At 47.4% G+C, this 18,881-nt stretch overlaps 1 protein-coding gene across 2 annotated transcripts in view; it reads left to right on the forward strand.

The window, feature by feature from the left end:
* CEP120 (centrosomal protein 120) overlaps nt 1–18,881 on the forward strand; it is a 92,818-nt gene that overhangs the window by 26,995 nt on the left and 46,942 nt on the right. For both annotated transcript variants that reach the window (XM_044275881.1, XM_044275882.1), the window contains exons 5-11: nt 3,572–3,711; nt 4,339–4,536; nt 6,158–6,370; nt 6,458–6,707; nt 7,584–7,761; nt 8,107–8,256; nt 8,912–9,094. In XM_044275881.1, the coding sequence (XP_044131816.1) occupies nt 3,572–3,711; nt 4,339–4,536; nt 6,158–6,370; nt 6,458–6,707; nt 7,584–7,761; nt 8,107–8,256; nt 8,912–9,094 (1,312 nt within the window). The remainder of the gene's footprint in view (nt 1–3,571; nt 3,712–4,338; nt 4,537–6,157; nt 6,371–6,457; nt 6,708–7,583; nt 7,762–8,106; nt 8,257–8,911; nt 9,095–18,881) is intronic.

The raw sequence follows: 18,881 nt of genomic DNA on the forward strand, positions 1-18,881 counted from the left end.
ATACATTCAGAGAGCATCATGCCATCATGGTCTTAGACTCTCAGGCCATCAGCAGAAGATTATCATTCACTTCTGAGGCATCAGCCCCCATCCATGGCCATCCTTTCCTTATCAGTTTTCACTAACCAACCACCCCCCCACCCCGATCCTCCGCAGTCGACAGAGTGCCCCCTCCGATCCTCCGCAGTCGACACAGTCCCAGACAGCCCCCCTACAAGAGCGACAGCAGCTGTGATAACACTTACCTTTCCTGCAGGCCAGGGTGCGCGCACGGCTCGGCAGCGGCTGGTTAATGGAGTCCGCGGTGTGGTGTCTTCTTCCAGCACTGGCGGGAGCTCACTGACGTCACACACAGCGTCAGCTCAGCGGCCTGACGCTGTGCGCACGCCGGCCCTGCCCCTGGCCAGTACTACAGCGGTATTGCGGAGTCCAAAAGAAGCTAAAGGTAATGATTCAGGTGGTGATATTGCAGTACGGCGATATGGCGAAAATCCATATCGTGGCCCAAATTAATATCGCATATCGCCTATATCGCCCACCCCTACCTTCCAGCACTATTATACTATGCATTCTGTAGTCAGAATGTATTATTTTCCCTTATAACATGGTTATAAGGGAAAATAATACAATCTTCAGAACATCAATCCCAAGCCCGAACTTCTGTGAAGAAGTTCGGGTTTGGGTACCAAACATGCGCGATTTTTCTCACGCGAGTTCCAAACGCATGACAATGTTTTGCACTCGCGCGGGAAAATTGCGCATTTTCCCGCAACGCACCCGGCTCTTATCTGGGCAAAAAACATGACGCCCATGTGAAAGAGGCCTAACACTACGAGCCTCAGGACTGAGTGCGGACGGCTCCCATGTGGTGCCCAGGTTCAGGAAATGAGCACCAACCTTTGAAATTATAAACCATAATTGGGTAATTGTCTACAAGGAGATATTTCCAGTTGTGTAGACTGCTTAATTCTTGATCTTTCTTTCTTTTGGTTGTTGTTGATAATGTAAATTATTTTACTGGATTCTTGGTATAGATTCCCTGCAGTATACATGCAATGAGCTGGTCTACTGCCCTTTTTGTTATACAGTCTACCCCAGGCAAGCAGAAAAAATAACAAAAAGCTGTTTTAGTTTTTCCACTGTGAGCAGGGATTTATGTGCCTATGAATCAACTTCCACTTCGTACAGTAGTAACACTCAAATTTCTATAATTTGCTAATTTAATGTTCCTGTTTATTGCCTCAGCCCTCACAGCTAATTGGCAGAGAGAACTCATGTGGAGGCATCTTACAGATGCACTAACGCGAAGGGGTATTGCCATCTCAGCCATTCATAGTTGACATTGGAGTACCCATCATATGTGGGTGCCAGAGGTGGCCAGATGGTTGCCCTGGGTATCGAGTGCATAGGTTAAATCAGTTAAAAAAAAAAAAACGTATCTGGCAGTTTTCCTTTTAAATATGGAGGATGAAGTCTAAATTTCTACAGTTTATTCTTGAGATAGAGCACAGGAGCTCAGCACCACAGTTTCAAACAGATATTATGCAGGTAAATTTGTCCACACATAGCAAACTTACAGGGGTAGTCTCATCTCAACCGACCATGGCAAAAATTGAAATACTTGCAGTTTGTGGCAGCCAGAAGTGACCGGGGTTTTTGAAGCAGCCAAAAAGGTTGTGCTACGCTGTTTGAGTAACTCCTGTCGACGTGGATGGAAGTTACTGTTTGCATAATCCTGGCCACTTCTGGCTGCCACATATGGTAGGTATTACAATCTTAGCCATGATTGTTGGAGATGGGACGACTACTTTAAATGATACAAATTCAATAAAAGATTTGCTCACAGAATATTACACAATTAGTGACTCACATTTACAGAAGGCAGTGCACCTAGATACTGATGTGAACAGTGCCAACATTTGCCACAATTTGGACCAATTTGAAATGGCTAGCTTCTTGAAAAATTCTCTGCACCTAGCACAACAAAGGCCATACCTTACCAGGAAAGGGTTTGGCTTGATGGGAAAGAGGTGTTGCTCAATATAAAACATTTAACAACAAAATTGCGCTACAATTCTGGTGTAAAATTCTGTCTCTGGCTAAGCCAAGCAATAGTTGTTATATTGTTAGAGAAAAGGGTCTATCCTTGGACCCCATTCATCATCCAGCCTGAGCCGCTGTGATATATCTGGTGCAGGTCTTAAGTTTAGTTGTACACCATCTACAGGGTAGTAAATCTGTTCCACTGACTGTAGAACAGTGACCCTGGATATTTAATCCAAACTGACACTTCGGTACCAGCTTCAGGAGCATGTATCAACGCTTTTGACCACAGTGTTATATCCTAATATATTCCTATGGAATGTTTAAATTATTTATTAACCTGTTTGCTACCAGTGCCGTACATGTCCAGTGCTGGAGCAATGGGCAAACATGGCGCCCGCTCGTGCATGCAGTAAGCGTCATGGCCAGCGGGTCTCTGCTGTTACAAACAGCAGAGACCCACAGCTAATGACCAAGACCGTCAATAATGCTTGCGCTTCTGGGATTCTTACTGGCATCCTCTGCGGCCAATGAGGATGCCGGTATTTGAATTAAATAGAGAGACCCAGGGTATTGAAGCTGCAATTCTTAGTTTGGCCAGCATGTGGCCAATGAGCAATTCTGACCCATGATTCAAAATGGTCAATTTGCCTTTTTTTTTTTTTTTTTTTCCATCGCTTCTCTTACTCAAACAAATGTAATAAAATGTGATCAAAAAGTCACACACACTCCAAATTGGTATCAGTAAAAACTACAGACTGCCCCGCATAAAATGAGCCCCAATACGGCTCAGTAGCTATAACTATATAAAAACCTTATGGGGGTCAGAATATGGTGATGTAAAAAAATAAAACATTTTCTAAGTTTTTTTTTAAATTAATTTTTACACTATTTAGATATTAAAAACCTATACATATGTGGTATTGTTGTAATCCTACTGACCTAGAGAATGAAGAGCACAAGTTAGTTTTGCCACAAAGGGAACGCCGTGGAAACAAAACCCGTAAAATTGTGGAGGACATGTATGCCATAATAAATGGTGGCATTAGAAAGTACAACTTGTCCCTCTAAAAATAAGCCCTAAAACATCTATTTAAATGGAAAAATAAAAGTTATGGCTAGAGGAAGATGTAGAAGAAAAATGAAAACAAAAAAAACTTGAATATCCTAAAAGTTAAAGTTTGTTCACATGTAGCAGATTTGATGTTTGAATTTCGTAATCCATACATGTGATGTGTTATGTACAAACTACAAATTGGCGTGGTATTAAACCGCACGAAGTGCTCAACCCCATATGAAGTGGTGCATCTATACTGGGGGGCAGATCCTGCACTTGTGGTCCGCTGCTAATGGCAATCCCCAGTTGCATACAATGGAGGATGCCTGCAGCGGACCACAAGTACCACAATGGACATCCTACACAGGATAGCAAATGTGTGGATGTGATAAACAGTATATATAATATAATATATAATTTATATTATATGTGATGTGTTATGTCCTTAATTTTGTTTTTTATTTTCTTTAGTTCCAGGTGAACTTGACCCAAAAACTCTTGTGCCCATTCTCAATGAAGCAGAGGGCTACCATCAGATTGGGCCTGTGGAGTACTGTAAAGACTACTTTGTTCTCTCTGTAACCATTGCTTTTGCCACTCAGTTAGAGCAGGTAATAATGTTGTCAATCCAAATATAAACATATTATTTACAGAAGTTCAATTTCAGGGATATAAGATTGTTTTTCTGACAAAGTGAATAGTTCCACTGACATCCCTAAAATGGTGCAATGGACTAGTAAATATAAAACGTTCATTCATCAGGGGATCCTGTTGTTCATGCAGGCACCAGCGATCATGGCGTCTAAACAGCGATCTGCTGCCCAAAAACCATGAATCTGTATGAGGACGAGGGATCACAATAGAAATTCCTCGTCCTCATACAGTGAAGGAGATTGCTGTATGTAAATGCAGCGGTCTCCTTCACTGGACAAGCAGCCGACTGTCGGGAAGGAACGCTTCCTTCCCGACAATCGACCCATCAGTCGGCCCGTGTAAATCCAGCTTCAGTCCGGAAAGTTCTTAACTCTGACCTTATACTTTACCTCTACTGACCTTATAAACACTGATTTTAAAAGGGTTGTATCATAGCTGATAAGAATTTTGCTATAATGAGTGTTTATGAGGTCAGAGATAAGAGGTAAAAAATAAAAATAAAGTATTCTTTAAAACTTTAAAAACCCTACCGCTTTTTGACTAAAGCGTCCCTTTAATCTTTGCTGATTTTTTATTTCCTTCAGTTAATCCCTAGTACTTTAAGGCTTCCAGGACCACGGCCGGAGTTTTTCTTTTACTACTCTTTATTGGGAAATGATGTCACAAATGAGCCATTTAATAATCTGATCAACCCAGACTTTGAACCAGAGAGAGCATCTGTCCGAATCCGCAGCACTGCCGAGGTGCTCTGCATGTATCTTTCTGTACAGCCTAAACTACAGGTGAGATTATATTTTTCACTGGGTATTGTACTATTTGGTAGGAAATATAATAGAGCTGTAAATTCCCCCACATTAGTGTGCTGGTATGGTAATACAGACCCTTTACAGAAGAAAGTAACCGATAGGCATTAATCTTCGTTTCATGCTTAGTCAGTGTAGTTTCACACAATGTATTTATTTTAATAGAGAATGGTGTAACTAGCAAATTTCTAAATCGCTTCATTTAAAACACATGCCTGCATCCACCTAAAAAAAGGTGTAAAGTCATGGCCGCTAGGGGGTCTTTCTTCCACCTAAGTTGCAGTCCACTGCCTCTTGTCAGGCAAGATCTGTCACTGGTAACATAGACTCAGACCGTATGCCCTATGTCCCGGAGCGGCACTGATCGTGTGCATCGGGCCGCCTGTGGAACTATTGTCCTGCACTCATATGATCTTATGAGTTTAGGACAATAATAACCTATGATGCTGTGCGCTCCCGTGCGCATGATCAATGCTACTCCGGGTCATATGGCCCGCTAACGGACCGTATGTCTCGGAGGGCATACGGCCGCGTGCAAAGGCCCGAAGTGTGATTTATCCCTCCTTTTGCAGCTTTCTGAGCTCTCTAGAAGAAAAACACAGTATAGGAAGTAAGGCAAGTGAGGTCCCTGCATACAGTACTGCTTCTGATAAAAAATGCATCTAGCTGTGCAGCTGAACCTGAATAATATGGCTGAAAGAGGCTTTAGGAAGGCCCAAAAAGATGTATTCCTTCACAGTTATGATTGCATAATGGCTGTGCTTCTTTGTACAAACATTCCTTTTTTTTTTATTTATTTTTTTATAAACTCAAGTACGTTTTAAAGTATGCTTAAATGTACAAATAAACGTTATCAAAACCTGTTTTTACTTTGCCTAGCAAAATAGGCACCTGAAATTCAGGTGCCTATTGCACTTTAGAACCTGTACTGTGGCACACCGACGTGGCTGCATTGAGCCCTGTACAAGCAAAAACTCGAATAGCACACCGCTCCTCCTGCCTGTACCAGTGCTGCTCTGCTAAAGCCTGGCATAGATGGACGATATGCTATATGAGCTCCTACGTTCACACTGCTCTTCTGATAGTTCCACAACTTGTTTTCTGCCGTCAGAGCTGTGCGAGTGCTTGTTTTCTGAGGGATGAGTCTAGTTTTTATAGATACCTTTTTTTTTTTTTTTTTTTTTTTTTAAGGTGGGGATGTCAGGTGACCACAAACGACAATTTTGTTATTCTTCATTTATTTTAATTACTCTAGACCAGGTATGCTCAACCTGCGGCCCTCCAGCTGTTGTAAAACTACAACTCCCACCATGCCCTGGTGTAGGCTGATAGCTGTAGGCTGTCCGGGAATGATGGGAGTTGTAGTTTTGCAACAGCTGGAGGGCCGCAGGTTGAGCATGCCCGCTCTAGACTTTAGATGCTAGAGAGTCCACTCTAGGAACCACTTACATTTTTTTCATACGCTTCAATGTTAAAAGTACCCAAAAAGATACCAGCAGCAACCCTGCCCAAAAGGAATGTGTCTTTGTATAAAACCAGAGTGTAGGTGATGCAGATCCAGCTCTTTTCAGCAGCACTATATTTCGTTTCTTTTTTGTAGATCCATCTGTGTTGTGGTGATCAGAGTCTCGGCAGCACAGATATTCCGTTAGCAGGACTGCTGAGAAAAGCAGGTGCAGAAATAGAGCATCATCCAGTGGTTGTGGAAGGTGCATTTATCCTGACTCCTCCAAATAGAGCCAAACAGACTGTCCCCTCTCTGCCGGCAGAGAGCTGCCCTACCATTGGAGTATCTGTTTCTCTGTATAAAGAGGTAAGATGACGCCTTTTCATGTTTAGTAATAGACCATTAACCTGTTTTGCATTGACTAATTTAAGTGCTTATTTTATGTTTCCACAGTCTTCACTTCACCCAAAGGAACACACTGATGTTGTAACTGGGAAAGAGCCATCTACACCACCTAAAAATCTAGGAGAAAATGCCAATAGTTTACTACCGAAGCCTTCTCTATATAGTGATTCTCCCCCCACCAAAGATGACGCCACTGAGAGTGAAGTGGAGAGTATACAATCTGTGCAGGCCGAGCCAGCAGGGTCCCGGCCGCAAACTCAGCAGGCAGCTACAGGGGCGTTTGAATATCCCATGCCAGGTAATGGTTGTGATGTAGCCATACTTGCACCTAAAGATGCACAATTGTGCTGCTGATGGATAGATGGTGTCCACTTATTTTAACACTCTGTGTAGAACATGAAAAAATAAGTGGTCTTGTACCACAAGTGTATCTGATAACTGGTTGGTGGTGGTAGTGGTGCACGGAAAGTTATTTTTAAAACTTGTGGTACAAAACAAATAGATTGACTTATAATAAACCACTTATTTCAAATAATAGCCGTTGGGAGTGTTTAATGCTATTGGTACGGGGTCCTGACAAGCCGGTTTTTCCTAGGAAGGTGGTTTCCAGCCAGACATTTAATAACCATGCATTTAATACATGAGCTTTTCTTCCAGAGCTACTATCCATTATAGTGGGACACTGCTGTGCTGCAGTACCACAGACAACCACTGGACAGGTGAAGCTGGGCAGAGGAGAGTGGAGTGATTCTCGACCCTAAAATCAGGGGCCTGCTCTCATACCTTGTAGCTCGGGCTTCCTTCCTTTTGGTGAGGAAGCAGACCTGCGAGGGCGGGACGCCACACGCCGAATGGGGGCAGAGCCAAGTCTGTCTCTCAGATCCTATGACCTGTTCATTTGAATGAGACGGAGTGTAACTAAAACTACTTACCCATGCAAGTGAATTGGATGGAGGAGCTGTAATTACACTGCTCGCCACTGCAATGTCGATGACAAGCAAGTAAACAGTGAAGAGAAGGCAGCGCTCGCTGGAGCACTGCGTTTTCTTCAAACAGCTGGGATGCCGGGAGTCGGACCCCATCCAATCCTGAGCATAGGTCATCAATATAGGAAACCAGACAACCCCTTTTAGCCTGCTGTTTGATTGTAGTATTTTTCTGTTTTTTCCCACAGCAGCCCGATCCCCATCGCCTGTTCTACGAAGTGCAGTGGAGGCTGCTCAAAGCCTTTCTGAGTCTGTCTCTGGACAGAAGATCGCAGTGCCCCCTGCTGAACACCACTTCTACTTCTCCATCGATTTGAGAAGCATTAGTCATGTGGATGTTGGATTTCCTGTAAATGTCATGCTAAGGTTTGCCATTTTTTTCCTGATTCTCAGTTTTGTGGTAATGTTGGGTTCTGTACACAGGTAAACTGCTTTCAAGGTAAATAGTTTGAGGACACACTTAGCATTCACTTTGCAGCTCCAGGTGTTCTCCTGCACTGTACCTGACTGCTGAACGAAGCCAGCCTCATGGCAGATGTGAAGGAACAGGAGAACTCCAGGGAGACCTTTTCACTAACCAACCATATATCTTTGTCAGTCTTTGCAGACCGCATGTCCGTCACTAGTTTCCAATTTGTGTACTTTGTAAATGGATTAAAGTGGCTGAGCAATCAGAGGCTGAGATGCGCTTATTTCTGTCTCCCGTTACAGGTACACTTACCCTTTCTTCGGCAGCGCAGCCCCTATTATGACTAACCCTCCAGTGGAAGTACGAAGAAATATGGAAGTATTTCTCCCACAGTCTTATTGTACCTTTGATTTTTTGACTATTTTCCATCGGCTTCAGGAAACATTCTTAAGGTATTTCACTGTCACATTTTCTCTTATCTTCCCTTGTTCAATGACCTCTGCACAGGTCACAGAGCTGCCTAGAAGACTCTCCTATAGAAGTCAATGGGGTCCCCTCCTGACCATTGTGTATATAGCCCATGTGGATGCCATAAAGCAATTTTCTAAATGCTGTTAAGAACAGCTCAGACAAGATGGCCGCCCCCATAATCATGTTCAGAAAATGGAATAAAAAAATTGTAATAAGAAAATAAAAACACATTAGAAAAATCTGGTTTTAATTGGCAGATAAACCTTTTGCTGACACATTCCCTTTTAAATCCTGATAGTGTGGGTATGTAGGAAAAGAAAAAGTAGCTATCTGGACTACACATGTTTTACTGCAGATAAAAGTCCAAGATAATGGTGACAGATTCCCTTAAAAAATCCACTACGCAGGTCTGTGAGATTTTGAAAAAGCTGATTGGAAAATCCATACTTTACTTCTTAACCCAAAAAGTATGTTTTTCACCAGTTCTATATATAATATGTAGTTTCCTCATATGGCCACTAGAGTGCAGTGGAGTACTTTCTACCTTATGTATAGAACATTGTATGCACCTATTACCACATGAAAATCAATTGGCATTTCCAGATCTTAAGAATGTAACACCCTGATCTTTTGTAGGATGCCGCTGCTTGTGGAAATGTGGTACAAGGACAAATCTGCAAAGGATCTTCTTATTGGAATAGCGAGACTTCACCTGTCAAATGTTTTAACTGCAGAAAAGACACGGTTCTTAGGACGACATGGGGAGCATTGCTGGAGACAGACCTTTAGTGAGAAGGTGTCTGTTGTGTCCATAGAAGGGTAAGACATGGTCAGAAGTTGAGCAGTCTCCACATTGGTCAAGTGTGTGCTTGTGATGCTCTCCGCGGCCGGAATGTCACCTCCTTACTTTTCAGTGAAGCTGCATTGCAAAACCTAAAGAATGAGAGATCCGTTTTTCCGGATGACACCGGAGAGACGGATCTGGTGTTTCAATGCATTTGTTAGACTGATCCGGATCCGTCTACAAATGCTATCAGTTTGCACACGGGGATTGGAACTGCCTGCTGGATCTTCACAACGCAAGTGTGAAAGTACCCTCAGCCTCTGGCAGTGATTGCGAACCCTTTAGAGACCGAGTGCCCAAACTGCAACCTAAAACCCACTTATTTGTGGCAAAGTGCCAACACCTGAATACTACTATAATAAAATACCCATTCTGTTCCATTGTGAAAAAATCCACAACAAAAAACACAAAACAAAATCCACAAGTGTGCGTATTTTGTGGATTTTGGTGCCGTTCATACCTCTCTAGTGTATTCATTATTATATATTTTTTCTGTCTTTCAACAGTTTTTACCAAATCTTCCCCACTGTCTTTTGTCTGCTTATGTGAAATTTTTTATTTAGATCCTTCCAAATAGAGATCCTTCCAAATATTCAAGAATTAGATTTTTTTTTTTTTTCCTCCAGTTTAAAGTAGTTGTCCAGCCCCTTTAAATATTTTACCAAAAATTAAGTACTCTATAAAATAATATGGTATTACTGACCTTACCTATCCTCTGCCGCTCCCGTGTTGCATCCCCGAACGATCTCTGGATCCTGGCATCCAGCGGTGATGTTTCAACACGGACGTGTGGAATTTTGGCGGGCACACATCTGTGTGGAAACGTCATCGCAGGAGACCACGGAAACCAGGAAGTGGGGGGATTGGTAAGGTTTGTTATTCAGCTTATTTTATATCTTTCTAATCTCGTGGTGAAAAATTCAAGGGGCTGGATGACCCCTTTAAGGGTAGACTGTCTTTTTCATGACTAGAATCATAGTGAATACTGTGGTATTGTGACCCGCAGAAATCTGACTGAAAAGAAAACATTCTAGTGTGAGCAGAGCCCTATAAGGAGGAACACTCAAACCAATAGATGGCGCTGTATGAGAATAAATAACTTCAGATCTCCACAGAAATTGTAATCAAATTTTCGGCTAGATCTTGATTTGTGATGAAAGAAAATCTCTTCTGAGATGTCAGTATGGACTAGATGTAGACTGTATCACTATGATCATGCACTTCTCACGAGGATCTCCAGTATTGAAGCGTTTGAAGTTGTACTTTTGTTACAGTAAACTTTGGTGTTCAGTAAGTGATCGCATTTTTAGGTAAACTCTTCTGAGTTTATGCTGTACGCAGCACGGACTATGGCGTACTTTACTGTGTGCCCGACTGTGGGGTGTAATTTTTACTCCATGTGACAACATACAGAATTATGGGTCTGTAATGCTGTGTCTGGGAAGAACACAAGTGCGGCATCACAGCTTATTTTGATGTCTCTGGGCAAGGCGTTCTTTTAATACACTTTTACATAAGTCAGTGGTTGGCTGAAAAACGCTCATGCGAGCGTTCGTTTCTGGTCAGTCCCTGGGTGAACGTGCCCAGCAAATGCAGCTGGTCATACCTTTTTATGCAGCCCTAAAAATTGTAGTTGATTGCTAGCACATCTTCTCGTATAAATAGGTGACATTCTGATATGCAAATTATATAGGGTCGAATGATCGTATTAACAATCACTGCTCCCCGTGCTAAATGGCTACTGCATGCAAATGGCAGTTTAACTACCACAGGTGTGGTATGACCAAGATCACTGTGTAATTAGAACCCTAGGCGTTGTGCTGGAAGATAATGAAATCGGTATTGAATATGCCTTAATAATACAACTGGCTTAGTAATTGCACCCAGCCTTCTGATCCCCATTCTGCCCTGCCGTCAGGTGAGCACAGGATTCTGTCTTTCCTTGATGCGCAGTGATTTCCCGTATGACGATCATGTGATGTCCCCTCCCTGTTGCTCTGCCCCCTTAGACTGGACGCCAGTATGTATCGGTGCCCCACCACTCCATCAGACATGAACATTGATATACAGTTTTCTGGAACAAGATTTGGTATAACTTGTATGTATCGGCGCTCCTGCCCTATAACATGCTGCCTACAGACTGGACTGCATTTACAAAAACATCAGAATGATGGTTTGAGAAGCACAGATATCTGTCAGCACATGTCCTCAAAACCGTCCATGTTTGCTTGAAATATTTAAAATATGTGGTCACATTAGGTTAAAGGGGTTGTCCAGTACAAAATACATCTTTAAAGGGGTTTTCCGGGCTTTATAATATTAATGACCTATTCTCAGGATAGGTCATCAATATCAGATCGGCAGGGGTCCGACATCAAGCAACCCTGCCAATAAGGTGTAAGGTTACTTTCTCGCTCATATCATTGGGGGACACAGGACCATGGGTATAGCTTGCTGCTGCCACTAGGAGGCGACACTAGGCTGAAAGCTGTTTGCTCCTCCCCTGCAGGCTATACCCCCTCCAGCCTGGAGAGAGCATATCAGTTTTTAGCTTAGTGTCGTAGGAGGCAGACCTCCCTGCTTTGCAGGGTGGCACTTTGATTATTTTATTTTTTATTTTTCCAGAATCCGGATGGGGGGTCCAGGGTCGCTTGCGTCCCTGCATCCCCGGGAGGCGGGCCGGTGTACCTCGTTCACCGCCTTGCCGCCCCAAGAAGAAAAAGCGGACCAGGGCAGCCTCGCTCCCCTGCTTCCCCCCAGCTACAGGACTACCCTTTCTTCAGCCCTCTTCTGCCCGGACCCCTGTTGCCTGGTGCCAGCGGTCGTAGGGTGGTCCTGCTGGTGTTACAACTGAGGGTGAAGTCTACAGATGAAGATAGGTAAGTGACTCATCCCAGGCCCCCACTCGCGGTATAACAGCATGCCGTACTGCACGGCACCAGTGCCCCTGAGCGGCCCCCCCCCCCCCCGCCCGCCCGCCCGCCTGGCCGCCCGCCCGCGCCCCCGCACCCTGTGCGTTCCGCCGGCACCTTCGCGGACCTATCCGCTCCGTCTCCCTCCGTTCTTCGCCGCTGCATAGCGCACGGCAGCGTCTTTCCGTGCGGTCGCAGACGGCACTGCGCAGGGCAGATGCGCTATTCACGGCGCGCCGGGACCTTCGCGGCCGCACGGCGGTGTCGGGTTCTTCCCCTCTGCTGCAGCGAAGCGGCCCCTTCTGGGCAGCCATGTTATCGGGGACTTTAGGCACGCTGGCCGCGGCTGCGGTCACGTGCACAGGGGTGGGCGGCGCTTGCGGCCTTCTTCGTTATCCTGCCGCTCCCGGGCTGTCAGGGGGCGTGGCTTATTCTCCCGCCCTGCTGAAACTTCCTCTTCCTTCCAGCGCAGCGTGGTGGACACAGGACCTTGGCTCCCGCTCCACTCTGGTAGGAGATAGATACCCCGTTCAGCAGGATATCAAACCATGTCTGACCCGGCCACTGACCCCCCTCAGGCAACCTGTGTGACCACTCACTATGCCTGCTCAGTGTGTTCAGCCAAATTCCCTCGGGGCCAGTCACTCTCACTGTGCTCGGCTTGTCAGAAGCCTGCGCAGAGCAATCCCCCTAGAACACTGCAGCCCACAGAAGCCTTAGATCGCCCTGTTCAGGGGGAACCAGACTGGGCAAGGTCCCTGTCTCGGGCAGTGGAGGACCTCTCTAAGGTTTCCCATTCCACCCTTTCTCTGTTGGGTCGTTTGGTAGATAAATCGCCACCGGTGCAATCCGCGCAACCGCATTGCACGCAAACCAGAGGCAGACCTCCTAGTAAGCGCCCCAGAGCAGGTAACCGTTCCTCCTCTGACGCCTCTGCATCCCCCCCTGCTCCTGGATCCCAGTCACAGGCGTCCTCCCTGCTAGGCGACGCACTGTCAGAGGGTGAGCTCGGGGATTCCGATGCGGATATGGATCTGGAGCACTCTTCTCAGATTGCTTCCATGGTGGATAGCCTGATTTCGGCAATAAGGGACACCTTCCGGGTTCAGGAGGATCTTCCCTCCACTAGCCAACAAGGGGTGTCGTTTCTGCGTTGCGAAACAGACTCCTAAGGCTTTCCCGTTGCACGAGGATTTTTCTATTGTGGTTAACAAGGCTTGGGACCAGCCAGGTTTGCGTTTTGCTATCCCAAAGCGCCTGGACCTTCTCTACCCCTTTCCACGCGAGACAGTGGAACTGTGGTCCTCCCCGCCGAAGGTGGATCCGCCGGTGGCTCGACTGGCAAAATCTACGACCATTCCGGTAGCGGATGGTTCGTCACTCCAGGACCCGGTGGACCGTCGCGTAGAGTCGCTCTCCAAGTCAATCTTCACGGCGAGCGGTTCGGCGCTGCGTCCGATTTTCGCGTCCGCCTGGGTAGCCAAGGCGGTTTCGGAGTGGTCCATCCGGTTAAGCCAGGACATTTTGTCCAACCTCCCGCCTGCTGAGCTCGAGTTGTCTGCGCTCCAAATTTCACATGCGGGAAAATATATCTGTGAAGCGGCACTGGATGCTGGATCGATGGTCGCTCGTGCCTCAGCTCTCACCACCTCGGTACGCAGGGAGTTATGGCTCAAGGCCTGGAAGGCTGATTCTTCCTCTAAACGCTCTCTCCTAAAGCTTCCGTTTTCTGGGGCTCGGCTTTTCGGGCCGAAACTGGATGTCATAATCTCAGAAGCTACGGGTGGCAAAAGCACCCATCTGCCCCAACCCAAAGCGAAGCGGCCTTTTCAGTCCAGACCTGCGTCCTCACGCTTCCAGTCCTTTCGCCGTTTCTCGGGCACCCGTTCAGTCCCCACCTCCGCGGCGGGACCACCCAACCAGGATCGGCGGAAGGGCCCATCCTTTAAGCCCCAGCAGGCTTGGCGTCCACGTGCCCAGCAACCTCGCACAGCGCCAGGTAAGCAGCCTTCCGCATGAAGGTTTGTCCCCACCTTCTCAGGTGGGGGGGCGTCTTCTCCTGTTCCAGGACATTTGGCACGCCCACATTCCGGACGCATGGGCGCTCGAGGTAGTTTCCTCGGGCTACAAAATAGAATTCAGGTCCCTTCCCCCCAACCGTTTCTTCCCTTCCCAGCCTCCCAGGGATCCCGTCCGGGCCGCGGCTTTCTTGAACGCCGTCCAGTCCTTACTTCTGCGGGGGGTTATTTCTCCGGTACCTCCAGAAGAGCGGTTCACAGGTTTTTATTCCAACCTGTTTGTGGTCCCCAAGAAGGAGGGCGATGTGAGACCGGTGCTGGACCTCAAACTTCTGAATCGCTATCTACGGGTTCAGAGGTTTAGAATGGAATCCCTTCGTTCCGTTGTAGCCTCGTTGGTGCAGGGGGAGCACATGGCGTCTTTGGACGTACAAGATGCCTATCTCCACATACCTATTGCTACCATGCACCAACGTTTCCTCCGATTTGCCATCCAGTCGGATCACTTCCAATTCGTCGCGCTGCCATTCGGTCTGGCGACGGCCCCGCGGGTGTTCACGAAGGTTCTGGCACCCCTTCTGGGGATTCTGCGGTCCAGGGGCATTACCCTTCTCCCATACCTGGACGACATCTTAGTCAAAGCCCCGTCAGCGCCGCAATGCGCAGACAGCCTTCGGATTACGATGAGCACGCTCACTCGCTTCGGCTGGATTCTCAACCGAAGGAAGTCATGCCTGTTTCCGACCACTCGGATCAGGTTCCTGGGTATGACGTTGGATTCCGAGGCCGCTGTGGTCCGTCTCCCTCTGGACAAGAGATTGAGCATTCGGAATGCAGTGGTTCTGCTCAACCGGCATCGCAAGGTATCGATTCGCAACTGCATGCGAGTTCTGGGGCTGATGGTGGCCTCATTCGAGGCGGTACCGTTCGCCCAGTTCCACACCAGGGATTTTCAGCGGCTCATCCTGTCCTCCTGGGACAAGTCCCGGGATTCACTGGACCTCAGGATCTCGCTGCCTCAGCCCGTTCGCGAGGCTCTCGCCTGGTGGATGATTCCGGACAACCTGTCGTCAGGGAAGTCGTTCCTGCCGGTGTCATGGACGGTGATTACGACCGACGCCAGCCTCCGCGGTTGGGGAGGGGTCTTCGGTACTCGGACAGCCCAAGGTGTCTGGTCTCTGTCGGAGTCCAGACTACCCATCAATATCCTGGAGCTCCGGGCCATCTACCTCTCCCTTTGCCATTGGACCACCGATTTGCGGGGCCGTCCGGTCAGGATACAGTCGGACAACGCCACAGCGGTCGCCTACATCAATCACCAGGGGGGGACGCGCAGCGGACCGGTGATGGACGAGGCCGCGAGGATTCTGCAGTGGGCGGAAGCCCATGTCCCGATGGTCTCGGCGGTCTTCATCCCGGGCGTGGACAATTGGACGGCGGATTTCCTCAGCCGAACGACGGTGGACTCGGGGGAGTGGGCTCTCCACCCGGAGGTGTTCGAGGACCTTTGCCTCCGGTGGGGTCGCCCGGAAGTGGACCTAATGGCATCTCGGTTGAATCACAAACTCCCGTGCTTCCTGTCTCGCGCAAGGGATCCGATGGCCTACGACGTGGACGCACTCGTGGCGCCGTGGGGCGTCTTCAGTTTTCTGTATGTATTCCCGCCGCTGCCGCTCCTACCGCGGATTCTTCGCAGAATCAGGATGGAGGGTGTTCAAACGCTCCTGATTGCCCCAGACTGGCCGCGCCGAGCTTGGTACTCGGAGCTCGTTCTGCTCCTGGGCGACGCGCCGTGGCCTCTTCCACTCAGGCCCGACCTGCTCTCACAGGGCCCAGTCTTCCACCAGGGTTTACATACGCTGCGTTTGACGGCGTGGCTATTGAAACCTTCCTGCTGAAGAACAGGGGTTTCTCGGATGCGGTCGTTCGAACGATGATTAGGGCTCGGAAGCCCTCCTCTGCGAGAATCTACTATCGTACGTGGAGGTCGTTCTTGAAATTCTGTGAGGACAGGGACCTCCCCTCCAGGAGGTTTTCCCTCCCTACGGTGTTGGCCTTTCTTCAGGCGGGTTTGGAGCTGGGTCTGTCCCTAAGTTCGCTGAAAGGGCAGGTTTCGGCCCTTTCCATATTTTTCCAGCGTACGCTGGCGGTGCTGGGGCCCGTCAAGACCTTCATGCAGGGTGTTGCGCACACCGCGGTTCCATATCGGCCACCGTTACATTCCTGGGATCTGAATTTGGTGCTGGTGGCACTTCAGTCCGAGCCGTTTGAACCCCTGCGGGAAGTCTCCCTCCGCATGTTGTCGTGGAAGGTCGCATTCCTGGTTGCCATTACGTCCATCCGTCGGGTGTCGGAACTGGCGGCACTGTCGTGCAAGGAGCCTTTCTTGGTGTTCCATCAGGATAAGGTGGTGCTCCGGACGGTGCCGTCGTTTCTGCCGAAGGTGGTGTCGGCGTTCCATGTCAATGAGGACATTGTCCTCCCCTCGCTTTGCCCTAAACCTTCTCATCCTAGGGAAGTGGCGCTTCATCGTCTGGATGTAGTGCGGGCCTTACGGATCTACCTGGCCGCGGTCGCCTCCTTTCGGCGAGCGGACTCTCTGTTCCTAGTTCCGGAGGGTCCTCGGAAGGGTTTGGCGGCATCCAAGGTGGCGATAGCTCGGTGGATTAGATCGGCCATTCACGAGGCCTACCGCTCCAAAGGCAGGGTTCCTCCGCCTGGCGTCACGGCTCACTCGACCAGGGCGGTCGGGGCTTCTTGGGCACACTTTCACCACGCTTCGGCGTCTCAATTGGGTAAGGCAGCGACTTGGTCTTCGTTGCACACCTTCACCAAGTTCTACAAGGTGCATTCGTTCGCATCGGCGGATGCTGCTCTTGGCCGTAGGATCTTACAGGCCGCAGTGTAGTGGCTCGACTGTGGAGGTGGAGTCAGCGGTTTTCCCACCCTGGGGACTGCTTTAGGACGTCCCATGGTCCTGTGTCCCCCAATGATATGAGCGAGAAAACGAGATTTTTGTGAACTCACCTTGTAAAATCTCTTTCTCGCTTTATTCATTGGGGGACACAGCACCCACCCATTGTTGTTGGTTTCTACTGAGACCAGTGGTCCAAGTTACCGGTTGGGACTGAGGTCAGGTTCGGTTGTTTGGTTGGACTGTGGTCTTCCTGTTTTGTTTTGTTTCGGTATGTTTCTCCTACTGCTGAAGCACAAACTGATATGCTCTCTCCAGGCTGGAGGGGGTATAGCCTGCAGGGGAGGAGCAAACAGCTTTCAGCCTAGTGTCGCCTCCTAGTGGCAGCAGCAAGCTATACCCATGGTCCTGTGTCCCCCAATGAATAAAGCGAGAAAGAGATTTTACAAGGTGAGTTCACAAAAATCTCGTTTTCAGACTAGCGTTTCTATTTTCCGGTATTGAGATCCGTCATAGGGTCCCAATACCGGAAAAAAAAAAATCTGTTTTGTCCCCATTCATTGTCAATGGGGACAAAACGTAACTGAACAGAACAGAATGCTCCAAAATGTATTCCGTTCCGCTTGGTTGTGTTCTCATATCGGAGAGCTTACCGCAACAAGCTGTGGTTTTCTTTCCGGCATGGGATGTGGAGCAAGACTGATCCGTTATGACCCACAATGCAAGTCAGTGGGGATGGATCAGTTTTCTCTGACGCAAAAGAAAACTGATCCGTCCCCCAGTGCGCACTATCCTATTGTTCCAGCAGTTTCCACTATCATTTCATCTATTTTTTGAATAGCTTGTTTTATTTTGCTATTGTGCAGTCACGTTTTTTCAGTTATTTTATTAGTTATTATACCCCTGTCAATATCTATGTCAGTCTGACTCTGTGAGTTTAACACTATTAAAACTGTCTAAAGTAAGTGAGACAAAGTGCAAGCCGTTCACGTGACTGTGTACCAGACATCTTATCTGTCCGTGTTACTCGCGTGTGTCACTGCCCGACAGTGGGTTTAACTGACCTGAACGCTCAGCATCATAGGGATGTGAATCGCCCCTTGGTAGAATAGTAAATAATCATTTAGAGTGACCAAAGTACAGCGCTGTAGAAGTGCTAAACCTAGAGTGCAGATCTGCGCTGTGTACTCCGGAAGTCTGTCTGTATCCTCATGCACTGTAATGGGATCCGGCGATAATATGGCCGCATTCCGGCATATATGCCGACTTTCGGTCGTACTTAAAAATGTTTCTTTTTTTTTTTTTTCCTCTTCTCTACCAAATCGTTACTCAAATGTTTACTGGGATCTTGGTCATGCAGGATTTTGAGTTATTTAACTCTGGATATGTGATGTGAACAGAGGAGTAAGTAACATGTATGAACTCTGCAGATCCTGAGCTTTCATATTTTAGCAGATTGTGTGTCTTGGATTCTGGCTGGACCAGAAGTGTAACTTTAGGCTTGGATTTTTTTGTCTTTGTTGCAAAATTGATAAAAGTATCCATGACTGAAGTCTGGTGGCATTTTTGTAGGTGACTATTTTAAGAAAATGTGTGGGTATGGGTGAAGGGGGGTTATTATTACATTTATTTTGTATTTCAGGTTTTGTGGTTTGTCAAAAAATGTGAAAATTGACCTTGCTTTGAAAGAGTTAAAGAGATATTTTTTTTTTTTTTTCACTGTGACAACTCCATTTGCAAATGAAGCTGCCCTTTGCCTGTTTTTTTAAAACCCCAGCATCACATGATCAGAACAAGTTTGGATGCAATAAACAATGTTTCTATTCACTGACAAAAAGCAGAAGTGTGTGAAGTGATGTTATACAATGAAAATAATATTTAAACTGGAAAATCCCTTTAAATAGGTATTCTGTGTATT

This window comes from Bufo gargarizans, chromosome 1 (assembly GCF_014858855.1).
Source record: "Bufo gargarizans isolate SCDJY-AF-19 chromosome 1, ASM1485885v1, whole genome shotgun sequence".
NCBI lineage: Eukaryota > Metazoa > Chordata > Amphibia > Anura > Bufonidae > Bufo > Bufo gargarizans.